The sequence below is a fragment of the Budorcas taxicolor genome, chromosome 3 (assembly GCF_023091745.1).
Source record: "Budorcas taxicolor isolate Tak-1 chromosome 3, Takin1.1, whole genome shotgun sequence".
Taxonomy (NCBI): domain Eukaryota; kingdom Metazoa; phylum Chordata; class Mammalia; order Artiodactyla; family Bovidae; genus Budorcas; species Budorcas taxicolor.
In genome coordinates this window covers 70,815,681-70,834,473 of record NC_068912.1, presented here as the reverse complement: position 1 = coordinate 70,834,473, position 18,793 = coordinate 70,815,681, and the positions used below count along the sequence as shown (strand labels likewise).

General features: G+C 35.6%; 1 protein-coding gene across 1 annotated transcript in view; it reads right to left on the bottom strand.

Moving 5' to 3' along the window:
• Positions 1 to 18,793, bottom strand: part of LRRIQ3 (leucine rich repeats and IQ motif containing 3) — a 174,081-nt gene that overhangs the window by 78,181 nt on the left and 77,107 nt on the right. The window contains exon 5 of the mRNA XM_052637937.1: positions 6,798 to 6,906. Within this exon, the coding sequence (XP_052493897.1) occupies positions 6,798 to 6,906 (109 nt within the window). The remainder of the gene's footprint in view (positions 1 to 6,797; positions 6,907 to 18,793) is intronic.

Sequence of the window (18,793 nt, the reverse complement as noted above, 5' to 3'; positions counted from 1 at the left end):
AAAATCGACTTTTTCTCACACATAAGCCCCCATTTTAAAACTTACTGCAAAGCTTTGGTAATCAAAACAGCATGGCTCTGATATAAAGACAGACACACAAATTAAGGGGAACAGAATAAGAGCCCAGATGTAAACCTCTGCAGGTATGGTCAAATGACTTTCAACATGGGTATCAAAACCATTCAATGGGGAAAGACAACCTTTCAACAAAATGTTGGAAAAACTGCATTCCATATGCAAAAAAGTGAAACTGGACCCTTACTTAGCATCGTATGCAAAATTAACCCCAAATGGATTAACAGTCTAAATATAAGGACTAAGACTATAAAATTCTTAGAGGAAGACACAGGGCAAAAAACTTCATGACAGGATTTTGAATGATTTCTTTGTTATAACACCAAAAGCACATACAACACACACAAAAACAAATAGCCCAGGGGGAGGATATATGTATAGGTACAGCTAATTCACACTGTTGTACAGCAGAAACTAACATACCATTGCAAAATAACAACCTAAATACCTCAACTTCATTAAAATTTTCTACATCAAAAGTAGGCAATCCACAGAATGGGGGAAAATATTTGCATATTACATATCCAAAATGGGGTTGATATTGAGAATATATATATAAATCATACAACTCAACAACAAAAATCAAACAAACTAACAAGGAAATGGGCAAATGATGTGAATAGATATTTGTCCAAAGACGAAACACAAATAATAAATAAACGCAATAAAAATGCTCAATATCACTAATGATTATGGAAAAGCAAATCAAAACCACAATGAGAATGGTGATTTCCAGAAAAGGGGAGGATGGGAGGAATGGAAGTTAGTGTTCAATGGGTATAACATTCCACTTGAAAGAGTTTATAAAAAGCTCCTGCAGATGGATGGTCATGATGATTGTACAATATAAATATGCTTAATGTACAGTTAAGATGGTTACAATGGTATGTTCTATTTAATATATGTATTATCTTAAATAAGACAAGAAAAATATTGACAAATGATGGATATAAATTTTCAGATTGAAAAGTCACAATAAAAAAAGAAAATCTTCACCAGCAAACAAATATCTGAGCCAAATCACTGCAAAATTGCAGAATACTTGGTACAGAGATAAACTGCTAAATGTTTCTAATCAGAAGACAAAAACAACACATAGAACTTCACACACATCAGAATGAGAATAACATGGCAATGGACTTCTCAAAGGTAACACTGGAAGCTAGAAGACAATGAAGCAATTCTGAGAAAACTATGAAGACTGCACAGTTAAATCATCAATTAAATATATATGTAGCATAAAAATATTAGGCTTTTAAGCTTTTTAAAATTACTTCTAATGTATAATTTCTCTGTAAACTAGTAAAGTATTATATTAATATAAGAAAATAAACCAAGAAAAAAAGATATAGAACCCTGTAAACAGGTCATAACACAGTATACAAGACAAATGAATTCTCAGGATCACAGTACTGAATGAATGCACCAAGATGAAGTGATGTACCAATATGACAGCTGTTAAAAACAGGTTTAGAAAGCAAGTAGTCCTGAGTAAATTAGCAAATTAAGGTCTCAAGCAGAAGTATATTGAAAAAATATATATGCATGGATGTGCTTGGTGAAAGTTGACTCTTACGAGTTTTCCAAACAAGTTTTTAAATAATAGTATAAGAAAGCAAACATAGCCTACTATATTGTATGACTCAGCTGTAAGTAGTTATTTATATAGCCATAATTAAAATGTTAATTACTAATTAATCCCCAAATAGTGAGAATATAATTCTATTAGGAGAAAAGGGGAGGGGATATGTTAAGAATGTGTATTAGAGAGGATTTATAAATAATAAATTATAAATAAATTATTATAAATAAATCTTCATCTATTACAGTAGAAATTGCATACAAATTCTAAAATTAAAAAAGAAATTTTACCAGAATAAATATATAACTTGGAAATATGAAAGTGAGTAACAGAAGAGTCATCAAAAATTATTAAAGTTTATTGCTCTGGGGAAGCTACAAAAGTAAGTAGGAGGGTATGGAACATGGGACCACTATATGTCCTTCATTTCATTTTGGCTTGTAAACCTAGGATTTAAATAATTGGATTAAAATAACATTACTTTTAAATAAAAGATGCAGAGCTTTAGGAAATATATAAACTACATGAACTTAATAGAGAAGTGATGAAATAACAAACAAAGCCATTGACAAATAAGAATATAGTAGATGATGAGTTCACGTACACAGAAGACAAAAAAACAGGAAGGATAAAGACATCACCATGAATTTTTAAAAAGAAAAATAATCAAATATTTAAGAATTAAAAGGATGGAGGGAGGGAAAAATGGGGAACTAGGTTTAGATATTATACATATCCAGTTATACAAGATGAAAATGTCAGAAGGATCTGCTGTGCCTATAGCTAAATGTATTGTACACTTAAAAAATCTGTTAAGAGGGTAAGCCTAATGCTAAGTGGTCTTATCATAATACTTTTTAAAGGGTTTAAGAGAAAATTGGAAATGGTCAAACAGGAGAAGGCAAGAGTGAATGTGGACATTTTAGGAACCAGCGAACTAAAATGGACTGAAATGGGTGAATTTAACTCAGATGACCATTATATCTACTATTGTGGGCAAGAATCCCAGAAATGGAGTAGCCATCATAGTCAACAAGAATCCAAAATGAGATACTTGAATGCAATCTCAAAAACGACAGAATGATCTGTTTGTTTCCAAGGCAAACCATTCAGTATCACAGTAATCCAAGTCTATGTCCTGATCAGTAACACTGAAGAAGCTTAAGATGAACAGTTCTATGAACACCTACAAGACCTTTCAGAGCTAACATGCAAAAGAGATGTCCTTTTCATTACAGGGGACTGGGATGCAAAAGTAGGAAGTCAAGAAACACCTGGAGTAACAGGCAAATTTGGCCTTGGAATGCGGAATGAAGCAGGGCAAAGGCTAATAGAGTTTCGCCAAGAAAACGCACTGGTCATAGCAAACACTTTCTTCCACCAACACAAGAGAAGACTGTACACATGGACATCACCAGATGGTAAACACTGAAATCATACTGATTATATTCCTTGCAGCCAAACATGGAGAAGCTCTATACAGTCAGCAAAAACAAGACCGGGAGCTGATTGTGGCTCAGATCATGAATTTCTTATGGCCAAATTCAGACTTAAATTGAAGAAAGCAGGAAAAACCACTAGACCATTCAGGTATGGCCTAAATCAAATCCTTTACGATTATACAGTGGAAGTGAGAAAGAAATTTAAGGGACTAGATCTGATAGTAGACACAGTACCTGATGAAATATGGATAGAGGTTTGTGACATTCAGCAGGAGACAGGGATCATGACCATTCCCAAGAAAAAGAAATGGAAAAAAGCAAAATGGCTGACTGAGGAGGTATTACAAATAGCTGTGAAAGGAAGACAAGCAAAAAGCAAAGGAGGAAAGGAAAGATATACCCATTTGAATGCAGAGTTCCAAAGAATAGCAAAGAGAGATACGAAAGCCTTCCTCAACGATCAATGCAAAGAAATAGAGGAAAACAATAGAATGGGAAAGACTAGAGATCTCCTCGAGAAAATCAGAAATATCAAGGGAACATTTCATGCAAAAATGGGCTCAATAGAGGACAGTAATGGTACAGACCTAACAGAAGCAGAAGATATTAAGAAGAGGTGGCAAGAATACACAGAAGAACTGTATAAAAAAGATCCCCATGACCAATATAATCATGATGGTGTGATCACTCACCTAGAGCCAGACCTGGAATGTGAAGTCAAGTGGGCCTTAGGAAGCATCACTAGGAACACAGCTAGTGGAGGTGATGGAATTCCAGTGGAGCTATTTCAAATCCTGAAAGATGATGCTGTGAAAGTGCTGCACTCAATATGCCAACAAATTTGGAAAACTCAGCAGTGGCCACAGGACTGGAAAAGCTCAGCTTTCATTCCAGTCCCAAAGAAAGGTAATGCCAAAGAATGCTCAAACTACTGCACAATTGCACTCATCTCACACGCTAGTAAAGTAATGCTCAAAATTCTCCAAGACAGGCTTCAACAATACATGAACCCTGAACTTCCAGATGCTCAAGCTGCTTTTAAAAAGGCAGAGGATATGGCAAAAACCAATACAGTATTGTAAAGTAAAAAAATAAAAAAGAAAGCAGGTGGGTACCTTGAAAAAAAAAAAAAAAAAAACAGGCAGAGGAACCAGAAATCAAATTGCCAATATGTGCTGGATCATCAAAAAAGCAAGAGAGTTCCAGAAAAACATCTATTTCTGCCTTAAAGACTATGCCAAAGCCTTTGACTGTGTGGATCACAATAAACTGTGGGAAATTCTGAAAGAGATGAGAATACAAGACCACGTGACCTGCCTCTTGAGAAATCTGTATGCAGGTCAGGAAGCAACAGTTAGAGCGGGACATGGAACAACAGACTGGTTCCAAACAGGAAAAGGAGTATGACAAGGCTATATATCGTCACCCTGCTTATTTAACTTATATGCAGAGTACATCATGAGAAATGCTGGGCTGGAAGAAGCACAAGCTGGAATTAAGATTGCTGGGAAAAATATCAATAACCTCAGATATGTAGATGATACCACCCTCATGGCTGAAAGTGAAGAAGAACTAAAGAGCTTCCTCATGAAAGTGAAAGAGGAGAGTGAAAAAGTGGGCTTAAAGCTGAACTTTCAGAAAACTGTTTATGGCATCTGGTCCCATCACTTCATGGGAAATAGATGGAGAAACAGTGGAAACAGTGGCAGACTTTATTTTGGGGGGCTCCAAAATCACTGCAGATGGCAACTGCAGCCATGAAATTAAAGACACTTACTCCTTGACAGGAAAAGTATGACCAACCTAGACAGCATATTAAAAAGCAGAGACATTATTTGTCAACAAAGGTCTGTCTAGTCAAGGCTACAGTTTTCCAGTAGTCATGTATGGATGTGAGAGTTGGACTATAAAGAAAGCTGAGCACCGAAGAATTGATGCTTTGAACTGTGGTGTTGGCAAAGACTCTTGTGAGTCCTTTGGATTGCAAGGAGATCTAATCAGTCAATCCTAAAGGAGATCAACCCTGAGTGTTCACTAGAACTGATGTTGAAGCTGAAGCTCAAATATTTGGCCACTGATGAGAAGTGCTGACTCATTTGAAAAGACCCTGATGCTGGGAAAGATTTAAGGCAGGAGGAGCAGGGGATGACAGAGGATGTGATGGTTGGATGTCATCACTGACTCAATAGACATGAGTTTGAAAAAAACCCTGGGAGTTGGTGATGGACATGGAGGCCTGGCATGTTGCAGTCCATGGGGTCACAAAGAGTCAAACACAACTGAGAGACTGAACTGAAGAGAAACTTTGAGGAAAAAAAAAAAAAGAGCAATGCCCTTCTAATTTGGACCAAAAGGAGATCCAACCAGTCCATTCTAAAGGAGATCAGCCCTGGGATTTCTTTGGAAGGATGATGCTAAAGCTGAAACTCCAGTACTTTGGCCACCTCATGTGAAGAGTTGACTCATTGGAAATGACTTTGATGTTGGGAGGGATTGGGGGCAGGAGGAGAAGGGGACGACAGAGGATGAGATGGCTGGATGGCATCACTGACTCGATGGATGTGAATCTGAGTGAACTCTGGGAGTTGGTAATGGATAGGGATGCCTGGCGTGCTGCGATTCATGAGGTCACAAAGAGTCGGACACGACTGAGCGACTGAACTGAACTGAACTGAATTATTTTACAGAACTGGTTTTATCAGTCTTCTGTGAAAGACAGAGATAAAGAAAGTAATGTCATCTGCTTAGAGTACAACATTTTATCAGATGAAATTCTGTAAAAGCAAAATAAAAACAAGTACACATATGATGGTGGTGTTAGGGGTAAAGAACTCATTTGCTAATGCAGGAGACATAAGAGATGAGAGTTCGAGCCCTGCATTGGGAAGATCCACTAAGCGATGGCATGGCAACCCACTCCAGTATTCTTGTCTGGAGAAACCAATGGACAGAGAAGCCTGGTGGGCTACAGACCATACGGTTGCAAAGAGTCAGACATAATTGAGGCAACTTAGCATGCATGCACAGATATGATGACCAAAATGTTATTAAGATAAGAGTTTTTGTGTAATAAGAAATAATTATCTTCAAGTCTGAAAGACATTTTATATCATTTTTAATTTAAATGATTTATATTAATCTGATAATTGACAGATTTCCTGAAGGATGTACCATGCTGACACAGTTATACAGTAACAAAAAAATTCAATATGGTTCTTGCTAATGTGTGTGTGTGTTTTCAGTTGCTCAGTGTGTCCAACTCTGCAACCCCACATATTGTAGTCTGCTACGGTCCTCTTCCATGGGATTTTCCCAGCAAGAATAGTAGAGTGGGTTGACATGCCCTCTTTCAGGGGATCTTCCTGACCCAGAGATCAAATCTACGTCTCTGCGTCCCCTGCATTGTAGGTAGATTCTTTACTGCTGATCCACTGAGGGAGCCCTTCTTGATAATACTTATTTCTAATTCCCAACTGCTAGTCAAAATCAGGGCTTTCATATTCATGAAACAACTTTCTGAATATGTATATATTTATAAAATATTAAATGAAATATATATATTTTATTTAGAAGTCTCAACATATATTTCATGGAGTTATATTTATAGTTCAAATTAACATGCCCAATGTTTAACAAATATAATTACTCTTCATCAAAATATGTTTATTAAATATAATTTAAAAATTCATACAACTAACCTTTTTGAATGAGATATCTTGGTTTTCTTGTTTTTAATTCATATAAAATAGAAGAAACATGTTTTCTCTGTTCAGTAGAATATTTTAAATCAACAGGTGAATATATACTCTGTGGAAACAAAATAAAAGCAATGACAACAATGATAATATCTCATATATGTTTTAGAGTTCACAAAGAACTCTCACATGTATTATAATACATTATCATGATTGACTTTTATTTTAAAAAACAACATCAAAACCTCTGTGAGGTAGGCAGAGTTTAAAATAGACGAAAAGAGTTCCATTATGTATGATTCTGATAAACAGCCCGCCTATTAAGAGCTGATGATATACTTAAGACAATGTTCTAACAGAGACTGAGGGGAAGGGAAAGGGGATCCGTCAGGAGGGTGACATGACAAAGGAACTCGAAAGGAGAAGAAATAAGAATAAACAAAAGAAGCAAGAAGCTTTCCTTCAGAGAGCCTAAAGGAAGATTCTAAGAAAGAAGGGACAAAATTATTTCACAGAACACTAAAAGACAGTAAAATAGGAAGAAATAATTGGGGTCAAAATTATCACAAGCCTTAAAAGTATGTGTGGAAAGGATAATAAGTAGCATACTGATAAGGAGCTCTGTGGAGAACAGAGGCACTCTCAGATGTAAACCATACAATCCCTGTAAACTGGTTGGGAATGATTTAATAATTGATACTGTGTTATCTCTTTCTTCACAGTCCATTCAGGATTGGTACAGATAACTACTTGAGCATCAAATATCATATCTATATTTCAGTCAGCAAGATGGAACAAAGGATAAAATGATAAAAGGGCACAGGCCATGTTGTCTTAAGGAACTTTCCTAGAGGCCTTTCCAGTAACTTCTATTCACATCTCATTGACTTCCCACAACTGAAACTGAGAAGGCAAGAAATGCAGCTTTTGTGCTATGGACTTTACTTCCTGGAGTAAAATGGTGGGTCTGTTACCAAAAAAGAAGAGAAGGACAGACATTCGTACACAACTAACACATTGCTACAGAAATATATATATATATATAATCAATCAGAATTTTAGGAAGGGACAAACGCTTGTATTAGGAAAAACCTTTCCAGGATATTATGCTTTCCTTGATGAGAACCACTGGTCTAAATTTTGATGATTCATTGGTCTAAATTTTGATTAGACATATATATTTATATGTGTGTATGTTTATATATATATACATTTGTGAATCATAAATATATTTGTAATTTGTGAATTTGTAAATATATATATATATTTACACACACACATATATATGTGTATGTGTGTGTCCTCAGGTAGATCTCTTTTCTGAAATTTGTTTCTGTATATTTGTTTATCGAATACTTGTATAGTGTTTATCACATTTGCCATTATTTTATGCTCTTAATAGATATTAATTTATGTAACACTCATAACCATTATTAACTGAGCTCTTTTGAAAATCTCACAGACACAACATACTCAAGAGTTTTGATGTCATAACTTTCCTCTAAACCTTTTAGTACTTATTTCTAGTTCTTGGGAATAGTAGTACCTTCATGAAGGGGAGAAACTCACAAAAATTCTCTAATATATGATAGGTGATAGAATTTTTAAACAGATTTTTTTTTCATAGTCCCCTTGCCTTAACTGTCCAGTTGCAAAACCTCTTTTATTCTACAGTTTAGAAGGAACACTTGGATATGTGTTCTAGTCCCCTGTATTCACAATTTTATGAACAAATTTCTGTACCATATAATAGACATATTTAATTACATATCCTTGAATTTCTTTTTATCTTTAAAATTCTATATGTCCTCTAAATTATTTTTTGAAAGCACAGTCTCTATGTAGTGACTCACTATGCAAGGAATTTTCTTTTTAATGTTTGTGTTAGGTACTCTGTATTATCTGGTCCTGGAATGAATCTCAATTTTTATTCTGCTCTAAAAAATCCTTCCCTAATAACTTTTACTCAACACTACTTCAGTTTCTTACATGACAAAAGTACTACTTTTTGCTAGAAAGACAAATAGGTAGCTACTTTTGAGCTCACCTATTTTCTCTATATTTAGAAATTTTTCTTAAGGTTATCAAGAATAATTATAGTAACACACAGTAACACATTATCAAAGAATGGCAATATTTTAAATAATGCTGTTTCTATTTTCATTTGGGCTCAATTCTCTCCACTAAACAAAGTATGATAGAAAAATGTAGACTACTGTTTTGCAACCAAATCTTAACAACCAATTTCAAAGGCTTTTTCAGTCTCAAATTTGTCCATCAATCTTCTTCATGACATATTATCATTCTTGTATCCTTTTACTTCTATGAATTTTGCTCTGTTTTGGTAACCATGTTCTGTCTCTCCCTCTTAACAATGTAATTCATCATATGTTAAAAATCAATTCAAATTCTAATTCAGTGATAGAAATGGACTGTTTCTTTCTTTACGATCTCACACTTACATTCTCCTTATAAGAAAATAATAAAAGTAGAATGAAATGGTACACTTAACAATTCTTTTTCTACTAGTACTTATTCCTTTACCCCTCCAGAAGAATAGAAAAAATTTTAAATGTATATATTTGTCAAATCTGAGTAGCCAAACTCTATTAAAAATAAAGTTTATTTGCAGAATCATGTAATTTTAAAGCCCTCAAGTCAAATCAATATATATATTCGTTTGCCCCCTTATCCTTTTTAACATATAATTCACATATCATTGTTTGTCATCATTTAAAATAATTTTCCCTTCCTTGGACTTTATAAAAGAAGAATCCATGACACAGGATGCATATGTGATATGAAACAAATCTATAGAAAGATGATCAGAGTCTAAAACTTCAAATGAACTGAGACTTATATAAGCTGTTAATATAAATAAAATTGGATTTTTGTTTTATATACTACAATTAAAAAAAGGAAGGATGTACCCATTTATTGATTGATCTTCAAAATCACAGAGAAAGCAAGTCATGATAACACTGGAGATAATCTAATAAGTATCTTGTTTTCAATAACAGAAAAGATATTCTATTAACTAAAGTGCCTTAACCTTACACTGGTCTTCAATAACTTAGGGAAATATTTTAAGGATTTTTGGTAGCATTTAGAAAAGAAATAATCACCAAGGAGCAGTATATATTGAAAACAAACTAATTACATCAGGTATAATTTTATTTTTAACAGAGTCAGGATCAGGTTCAAATACCCTTTATAAGATAGACCCAACAACATTTGATAAATACTTTCACTACTTTATCAAAAGATAATACAATTAGATACAGATCAGAGATGTCGGGTTATCATATGGAAAATAGTATGGATTAATAAAATGAAGGGAACTCTCTAATGTCATGATACATGGACATATTCTTAGCCCTATGCTGATCAATATTTATCTGAATGATGTGACTAAAACTGTAAGGAAAATTCTTATCAAATTTTCAAAGGAGGTGGTAAAAGAACAAAATCAGTTAAGATCAGACAAATTTAAAAGATTACAGATAGATGGAGAAATGGGTCAAATTGGAATAGATGAATTTTAATAGGAATAAATATTGCAGTTGGGAAAATACATTTAATCACTAAAATAATATTATTAAAAACATGAATGATAAAAATATTTTAATTAAAACTATAGTAAAAGTCTATTGTGTGATGACTTTTATGCTGTATTAAGCATTCTATCTAGAATGAGGGAAATGACAGTCTTACTATATTTATTTCTGATCAGAACCATAGCCAAAGTACTATGTCAGGTCAGAGCAACAGATTTTCAGATTAAAGATACCCTGGACTATGAAAAGAAAGGAGCCTACCTACTGAGTTATTTTTAAAATAAGACCTACATAAATAAGCTATGCATAAGCGTAGAGAAGAGGTAATAGAGATCCAGGCTTCTCATGTACTCTAACTTCGATCTTCCTTATCTTCTAAAAGGATACCATTCTCTTCTTCAAATCATAGAAATTTAGAATTTCACCTCTATTTTATCCTTTTTCTGAAACACTTTAAGTCATCAGCAAATCTCGGCAATTCTACTTTCTAAATCTATTTCAAATCTGTTTGCTTCTCTCTGACTTCACTTCACTTTTTTAGTATAATCTACAATCATCTCTTCCAAACAGAAATATCAATGGTTTCCTATTGGTCTCTGCCTTGCTCTCACAAGATATATTTACATTTGTCAAAAGGTAACTCTGAGCATTGTTTTTCTTTGGCTTTAAAATCCCATAATGGCCATCCAAGGTCCTTCAGTTTAGTCCCTCAGTCATGTCTGACTCTTTGAGACCCCATGAATCGCAGCACGCCGGGCCTCCCTGTCCATCACCAACTCCTGGAATTCACTCAGATTCACGTCCATCAAGTCAGTGATGCCATCCAGCCATCTCATTCTCTGTCATCCCCTTCTCCTCCTGCCCCCAATCCCTCCCAGCATTAGAGTCTTTTCCAATGAGTCAACTCTTTGCATGAGGTGACCAAAGTACTGGAGTTTCAGCTTTAGCATCATTCCTTCCAAAGAAATCCCAGGGCTGATCTCCTTCAGAATGGACTGATTGGATCTCCCTGCAGTCCAAAGGACTCTCAAGAGTCTTCTCCAACACCACAGTTCAAAAGCATCAATTCTTTGGCGTTTAGCCTTCTTCACAGTCCAACTCTCACATCCATACATGATCACAGGAAAAACCATAGCCTTGACTAGACGAACCTTAGTCGGCAAAGTAATGTCTCTCCAAGGTCCTTACTATGTCCAAATCCTAATTATGAGACACAAAAACTCAGTAAAATATGGCTCTCAAATACACAATCAAACTATCTTGTGCTACTCAACTTGGTTAATTATACTCCTACTATATGGATTTCATTCAGTCCCTTGAACCCAATCCAACTGAATAAGCTACTGTATGCCTCAGTTCCTTGTGTAAGCTCTTTCCTCTGCCTAGAACACTCTCCTTCCTATACTTTTCATGACTAGCTTCTTATCCTTTATGTCTTAATTTTAAATATTATCCCCTCAGAAAGAAAACATTTTGTGAAAATCCTATGAGAAGTAGGCATCCTCCTATTATTCTCTCTCTCAGCACCTTATTTAATTCGTAACATTTATCACAATTGTATTTGTTTACTAAGGTTATCTATTTTTTCTTAGAATCTAGTCCACAAAGCACTAAGAACTTTGCTTATCTTGTTTACTCAAAGTGAAGAGTGGCCCTTGACACTCAGCACATACTCAATAATTATTTATTACATGTGGAATGAATAGCATTAAAGAGAAGTGCTAGAAGCAACGAGTGGAGGTTTAGGAACATTGGCTAACATAATACACACTCGTTTTTTGGAAATAGTCTAACAACTAGACATTGCTGTTCAGTCGCTAAGTCTTGTTCAGCACTTTGTGACCCCATGAACTGCAGCACGCCAGACTTCCCTGTCCTTCACTGTCTCCCACTGTTTGCTCAAACTTATGTCCATTGAGTCAAAGATGCCATCCAATCATCTCATCTTCTGCTCCCCCTTCTCCTCCTGCCCTCAATTTTTTCCAGAATCAGGGTCTTTTCCAATGAGTTGACTCTTCACTTCAGTGGCCAAAGTATTTCAGCTTCAGCATCAGTCCTTCCAGTGAATATTCAGGGCTGATTTCCTTTAGGATTGAGTGGTTTGATCTCCTTAGTCCAAGGGACTCTTAAGAGTCTTCTCCAGCAGCACAACTCAAAAGCATAAATTCTTTGGCACTCAGCCTTCTTTATGGTTCAACTCTCATAACCATACATGACTACTGGAAAAACCATAGCTATGACTAGATGGACATTTGTCATCAAAGTGAAATCTCTTCTTTTTAATATGCTGTCTAGGTTTTTCATAGGTTTTCTTCCAAGGAGGCAGCATCTTTTAATTTCATGGCTGCAGTCAATGTCCACAATGGCTTTGGAGCCCAAGAAAATAAAATCTGTCATTGCTTCCATTTTTTTCCCCATCTATTTGCCATGAAGTAATGGGACCGGATACCATGATTTTTGTTTTTTGAATGCTGAGTTTTAAGCCAACTTTTTGCACTCCCCTCTTTCCCCTCATCAAGAGGCTCTTTAATTCTTCACTTTCTGCCATGAGAGTGATATCATCTGCATATCTGAAGTTTATATTCCTCCTGGCAATCTTGATTCCAGATTGTGAGTTATCCAGCCCAGGATTTCACATGATTTACTCTGCATAGAAGTTTAAAAAGCAGAGTGACAATATATAGCCTTGATGTAATGCTTTCCCGATTCTGAACCAGTCCATTGTTCCATATCCAGTTCAAACTGTTCCTTCTTGACCTTCATATAAGTTTCTCAGGAGACAGGTAACATGGTCTGGTATTTCCATCTCTTTAAGAATTGTCCAGAGTTTGTTGTGATCCACACAGTCAAAGGCTTTTACATGGTCAATGAAACATAAGAGGATGGTGTTTCCCTTGCTTTTTCTATGCTCCAACATATGTTTGCAATTTGATCTATGGTTCCTCTCCCTTTTCTAAATCCAGCTTGAACATCTCAAAGTTCTCGGTTCACATACTGTGAAAGCCTAGCTTGAAAGATTTTGGGCATTACTGTGCTAGTATGTGAAATGAGTGCAACAGTACGATAGTTTGAAAATTCTTCGGCATTGCCTTTCTTTGGGACTGAAATGAAAACTGACATTTTCCTATATTGCTAGTTTATATTTTTTATTTTTTTAATTTTTATTTAATTTTTTTTAAAGGACTCTACCCAAATAATGTTGACTCATTGGAAAAGACCCTGATGCTGGGAGGGATTGGGGGCAGGAGGAGAAGGGGATGACAGAGGATGAGATGGCTGGATGGCATCACTGACTCGATGGACATGAGTCTAAGTGAACTCTGGGAGTTGGTGATGGACAGGGAGGCCTGGCGTGCTGTGATTCATGGGGTCGCAAAGAGTCAGACACGACTGAGCGACTGGACTGAACTGAAGTGAACCCAAGTAACACTTTAAAATAATCGGTTCTTTAATTCCTGAAATTTTTCCTACTCTAGGTCTACTCCAAAGCATTTAACTGAGCAACCCTTTACAATTCTCCTATTCCTTTCTTCTAAGCATTTTATCATATACATCAACAGAGACTCTCTAAATTTCCTGAAGGCTCTTTAACTTTACCATTTCTCAATGTGCTACCCACAGAAAAACATAACCATCTGGTAAAAACAATTATTATATATATATATATATATTTACACACACTCACACACACACATATATGATTCAGGTACATCTCTCTATGTACCTGTTCTTTTGATTTCTACATCACAATAAGCCAGAGAACAAAAATCACAATGAAAGAGTTCTTCCTTGAAAATACTGAGTAGAGAAGCCAAGAAAAAAAAAAAAAAATCATCAGTAAGTAGTGTTAAAATAGGGAGAGATAATCTGTATATGAATAAATCTCATTCAATTGTAATGAGGAAAAAACTCAGAGTGTTAAGGAAAATTAGAATAGATTAACTGAGGATCCATGGAGTTCCTTGTAATTGACGAACCATACAAGTACATGGTTGTAAAATTCAGATGGCTGACTGTACTAGCTATTTAATTCCTCTTCCCAAGAATGGTGAGAGTGGTAACAATTTCCTCAGTCTTCTTTCTAGATCAAGGGTAAATATTTTAAGTTAAACTTTCTGTCTCTGAAAATCAAGATTCATTTCCAATCCTTAGTGGTCTGAGTTCTAAATTTAGTGTAGTTACATGTTCTGAAGATTGTTGGGTTTTCACAATATATATTATGCAAATAAGAGTCCTTTGACTTTAAAGGAAATTATGTCTTTAATTAAAGCAGATTGTTAATGAAGACTCATTGGTGTGTTATCTATTTATGCCTATACTATCTGCAGTATGGACGGAGGTTCGAGACATTGTACAGGAGACAGGGATCAAGACCATCCCCATGGAAAAAAAAACGCAAAAAAGCAAAATGGCTGTCTGAGGAGGCCTTACAAATAGCTGTGAAAAGAAGAGAAGCGAAAAGCAAAGGAGAAAAGGAAAGATATAAGCATCTGAATGCAGAGTTCCACAGAATAGCAAGGAGAGATAAGAAAGCCTTCCTCAGCGATCAATGCAAAGAAATAGAGGAAAACAACAGAATGGGAAAGACTAGAGATCTCTTCAAGAAAATTAGAGACATCAAGGGAACATTTCATGCAAAGATAGGTTTGATAAAGGACAGAAATGGTATGGACCTAACAGAAGCAGAAGATATTAAGAAGAGGTGGCAGGAATACACAGAAGAACTGTACAAAAAAGATCTTCACGACCCAGATAATCACAGTGGTGTGATCACTCACCTAGAGCCAGACATCCTGGAATGTGAAGTCAAATGGGCCTTAGAAAGCATCACTACAAATAAAGCTAGTGGAGGGGATGGAATTCCAGTTGAGCTCTTTCAAATCCTGAAAGATGATGCTGTGAAAGTGCTGCACTCAATATGCCAGCAAATTTGGAAAACTCAGCAGTGGCCACAGGACTGGAAACTGTCAGCTTTCATTCCAATCCCAAAGAAAGGTCATCGGAAAAGCAAGGGAGTTCCAGAAAAAACATCTATTTCTGCTTTATTGACTATGCCAAAGCCTTTGACTGTGTGGATCACAATAAACTATGGAAAATTCTGAGAGAGATGGGAATACCAGACCACCTAACCTGCCTCTTGAGAAATCTGTATGCAAGTCAGGAAGCAACAGCTAGAACTGGACATGGAACAACACACTGGTTCCAAATAGGATAAGGAGTATGTCAAGGCTGTATATTGTCACCCTACTTATTTAACTTCTATGCAGAGCACATCATGAGAAATGCTGGGCTGGAAGAAGCACAAGCTGGAATCAAGATTGCCAGGAGAAATATCAATCACCTCAGATATGCAGATGACACCACCCTTATGGCAGAAAGTGAAGAGGAGCTAAAAAGCCTCTTGATGAAAGTGAAAGTGGAGAGTGAAAAAGTTGGCTTAAAGCTCAACATTCAGAAAATGAAGATCATGGCATCTGGTCCCAGCACTTCATGGGAAATAGATGGAGAAACAGTGGAAACAGTGGCAGACTTTATTTTGGAGGGGCTCCAAAATCACCGCAGATGGTGACTGCAGCCATGAAATTAGAAGACACTTACTCCTTGGAAGAAAAGTTATGACCAACCTAGATAGCATATTGAAAAGCAGAGACATTACTTTGCCGACTAAGGTCTGTCTATTCAAGGCTATGGTTTTTCCAGTGGTCATGTATGGATGTGAGAGTTGGACTGTGAAGAAAGCTGAGCACCAAATAATTGATGCTTTTGAACTGTGGTGTTGGAGAAGACTCTTGAGAGTTCCTTGGACTGCAAGGAGATCCAACCAGTCCATTCTGAAGATCAGCCCTGGGATTTCTTTGGAAGGAATGATGCTAAAGCTGAAACTCCAGTACTTTGGCCACCTCATGCAAAGAGTTGACTCATTGGAAAAGACTCTGATGCTGGGAGGGATTGGGGGCAGGAGGAGAAAGGGACGACAGAAGATGAGATGGCTGGATGGCATCACTGTCTTGATGGATGTGAGTCTGAGTGAACTCGGGGAGTTGGTGATGGACAGGGAAGCCTGGCATGCTGCGATTCATGGGGTCACAAAGAGTCGGACACGACTGAGTGACTGAACTGAACTGAACTGACTTTAAAGGAAATTATGTTTTTGATTAAAGCAGATTGTTAATGGAGACTCATTGGTATGTTATCTATTTATGCCTATACTATCTGTAGTATCCTATACCTGAACAAGCATTTGCTTTGACTATGTTATCTATTATTCATTGTAAGTAGTCTCCATTTTAATGATGCTTCTAAAAACCTCCTCAGAAACACAGCCTAGATACCAGGCCCTGTTGCCCTACCCCATTTGTTGTTGTTTCTGTTGCCTTTCCTCTTCTCAGCCAAAACATGATTTTTAAAAGTGCTAATCCAGATCTTAGGTATTCTATATAATATTCAGAAAACTTTAGGAATATGCTAAAATCCAAACTAAAAATGTTGTTCTCTTTTGTCTGAATGATAACTAGTAGCTCTAGTGTTTGGCTATACATCCTGTCACTAACTTAGTAAACAAAACTTTTGATGATGCATAGTGATCCATGCATGGCGAGTTCCACTTAAGTTTGGCTTTCAACAATGTGTTGGTTAACAGGAAAAGCCCTTGAGGAAGGGGCATGATTTAAGATAAAAAGTTTTATGAGAAAAAGTTACTTTTTAAGATATTCCCCTTAAGCAACTGGCAGGTTTAACTGCTAGTTGAAAAATGCTACTATCTTATATTTGATCCAAATCTTACTTTATCATAACAAAAAAAAAGACTAGAAATGAAGAGATAATATTCTTGATAAATGGGGAAGACATTTCACAAACCTGGATAAACAAATACAGGAGAAACCTAGTAGATATAAAATGAAATGCGACATTTCTCGTCTATTTAGAAAATAGCCACAGAAATAAGGATAGCTGAAATTATATTTTGCTGCAATTGTCCAGTTAAAGAACATGTGAAAAAAGCATCATAGGAAGTTATGCTCCCTCAATTGAAGAATGATTAAAGTCTAAGGTCTATCCTTACCAAGATCAGGGGTGCCATTAAGCAAATCATTGAGGCCCACTCTTAAGTGTGCTATATGACACTGGCAATATAGCAACTGTTTGGTAGCAGCAGTTGTCAAAAACTCAGTAAAAAGCGATGTTGCAAACTTCCAGATTTCAAAGTAAGTTATAATTTCAAGTTCAGAGAATACAATGGTAGTTCTTCAATAATAATAACTGATACTATAGAACAGAAGAGCATGAGGACATTTCAGAGTATACAGGTTTATGCTTCTTTGAAAAATCTCTCCAGAAATATGTTTGATTAATTACTATTCACATGACAATGCAATTCTATTCATGATCCTTTTTTTCTAAGACATTTTTACATTGTCTAATAGCTAACATATTATATAGTAGTAATTTAAAATAATTCTGTATCTGATTTACCTAAGGATCACATTTTAAAAAGTATATAACTCTATAATCAATATCATTTTTTATATCTTTCAAGCACTTATTGCATTCTACCTCATATAATAGTTAAGTACATTTTTCATCCCTAGAAGACATTATTCTCTCTGAGAACTGGGGCCATAGTTTACTTATCTCAATATCCCTGCACCACTTTGACTGGATTCTTCAACCTCTGTTGCAGTATCAATTCACAAACAACAAAAAAGAATTGAGACATTTGATTAGTGTTTCAACAAATATGAACTGAGTGCCAGCTATATCCATGGTACCATGCTAGGCAAAGGTACAAACTTTTTATTTCATGAATATTTAAATTATATACTTCTCAAAATATGGTATGATTTAATTATTAACCCTCTATATAGATATGGAAAATATCAGAAGCAAGATAAAAATATTGAAAGTGAGAAAAAGCATAGTAGAAAGCACAGGCTGACTGCTAAACACATTCCTGATAAAAATCTGCATTTTATTACACCCAAGTATTAATTCAATTGGTTAAAATAATGTTTAGTAAATAAATAATTTTTAAATCTAATCATTTTGAAATGAAAGAGACATACTATGCATTAGTAATATAAGTTAATACTGCTTAGTGAAGTCGCTCAGTCGTGTCCGACTCTTTGTACCACATGGACTGTAGCCTACCAGGCTCCTCTGTCCATGGGATTTTCCAGGTAATAGTAGTGAAGTGGATTGCCGTTTCCTTCAGTAATCCCCAAATGAGATCACTAACATGCTGGTGGAAAAATGTAATGATGGGCAATGAAATAGTATTTTTAGGAAAAAAAAAAACCAAGAACTATTTCATTAACAGTAAAATACATAGCTCAAGAATCTATATTTCTAGGTATATTTGAACAATGTTTGTATTTATGAAAAAAGGAGAAAAGAGCAAAAATTGAAACTGCCAATATTTTATGATGTTTAGGTTATTCTTCT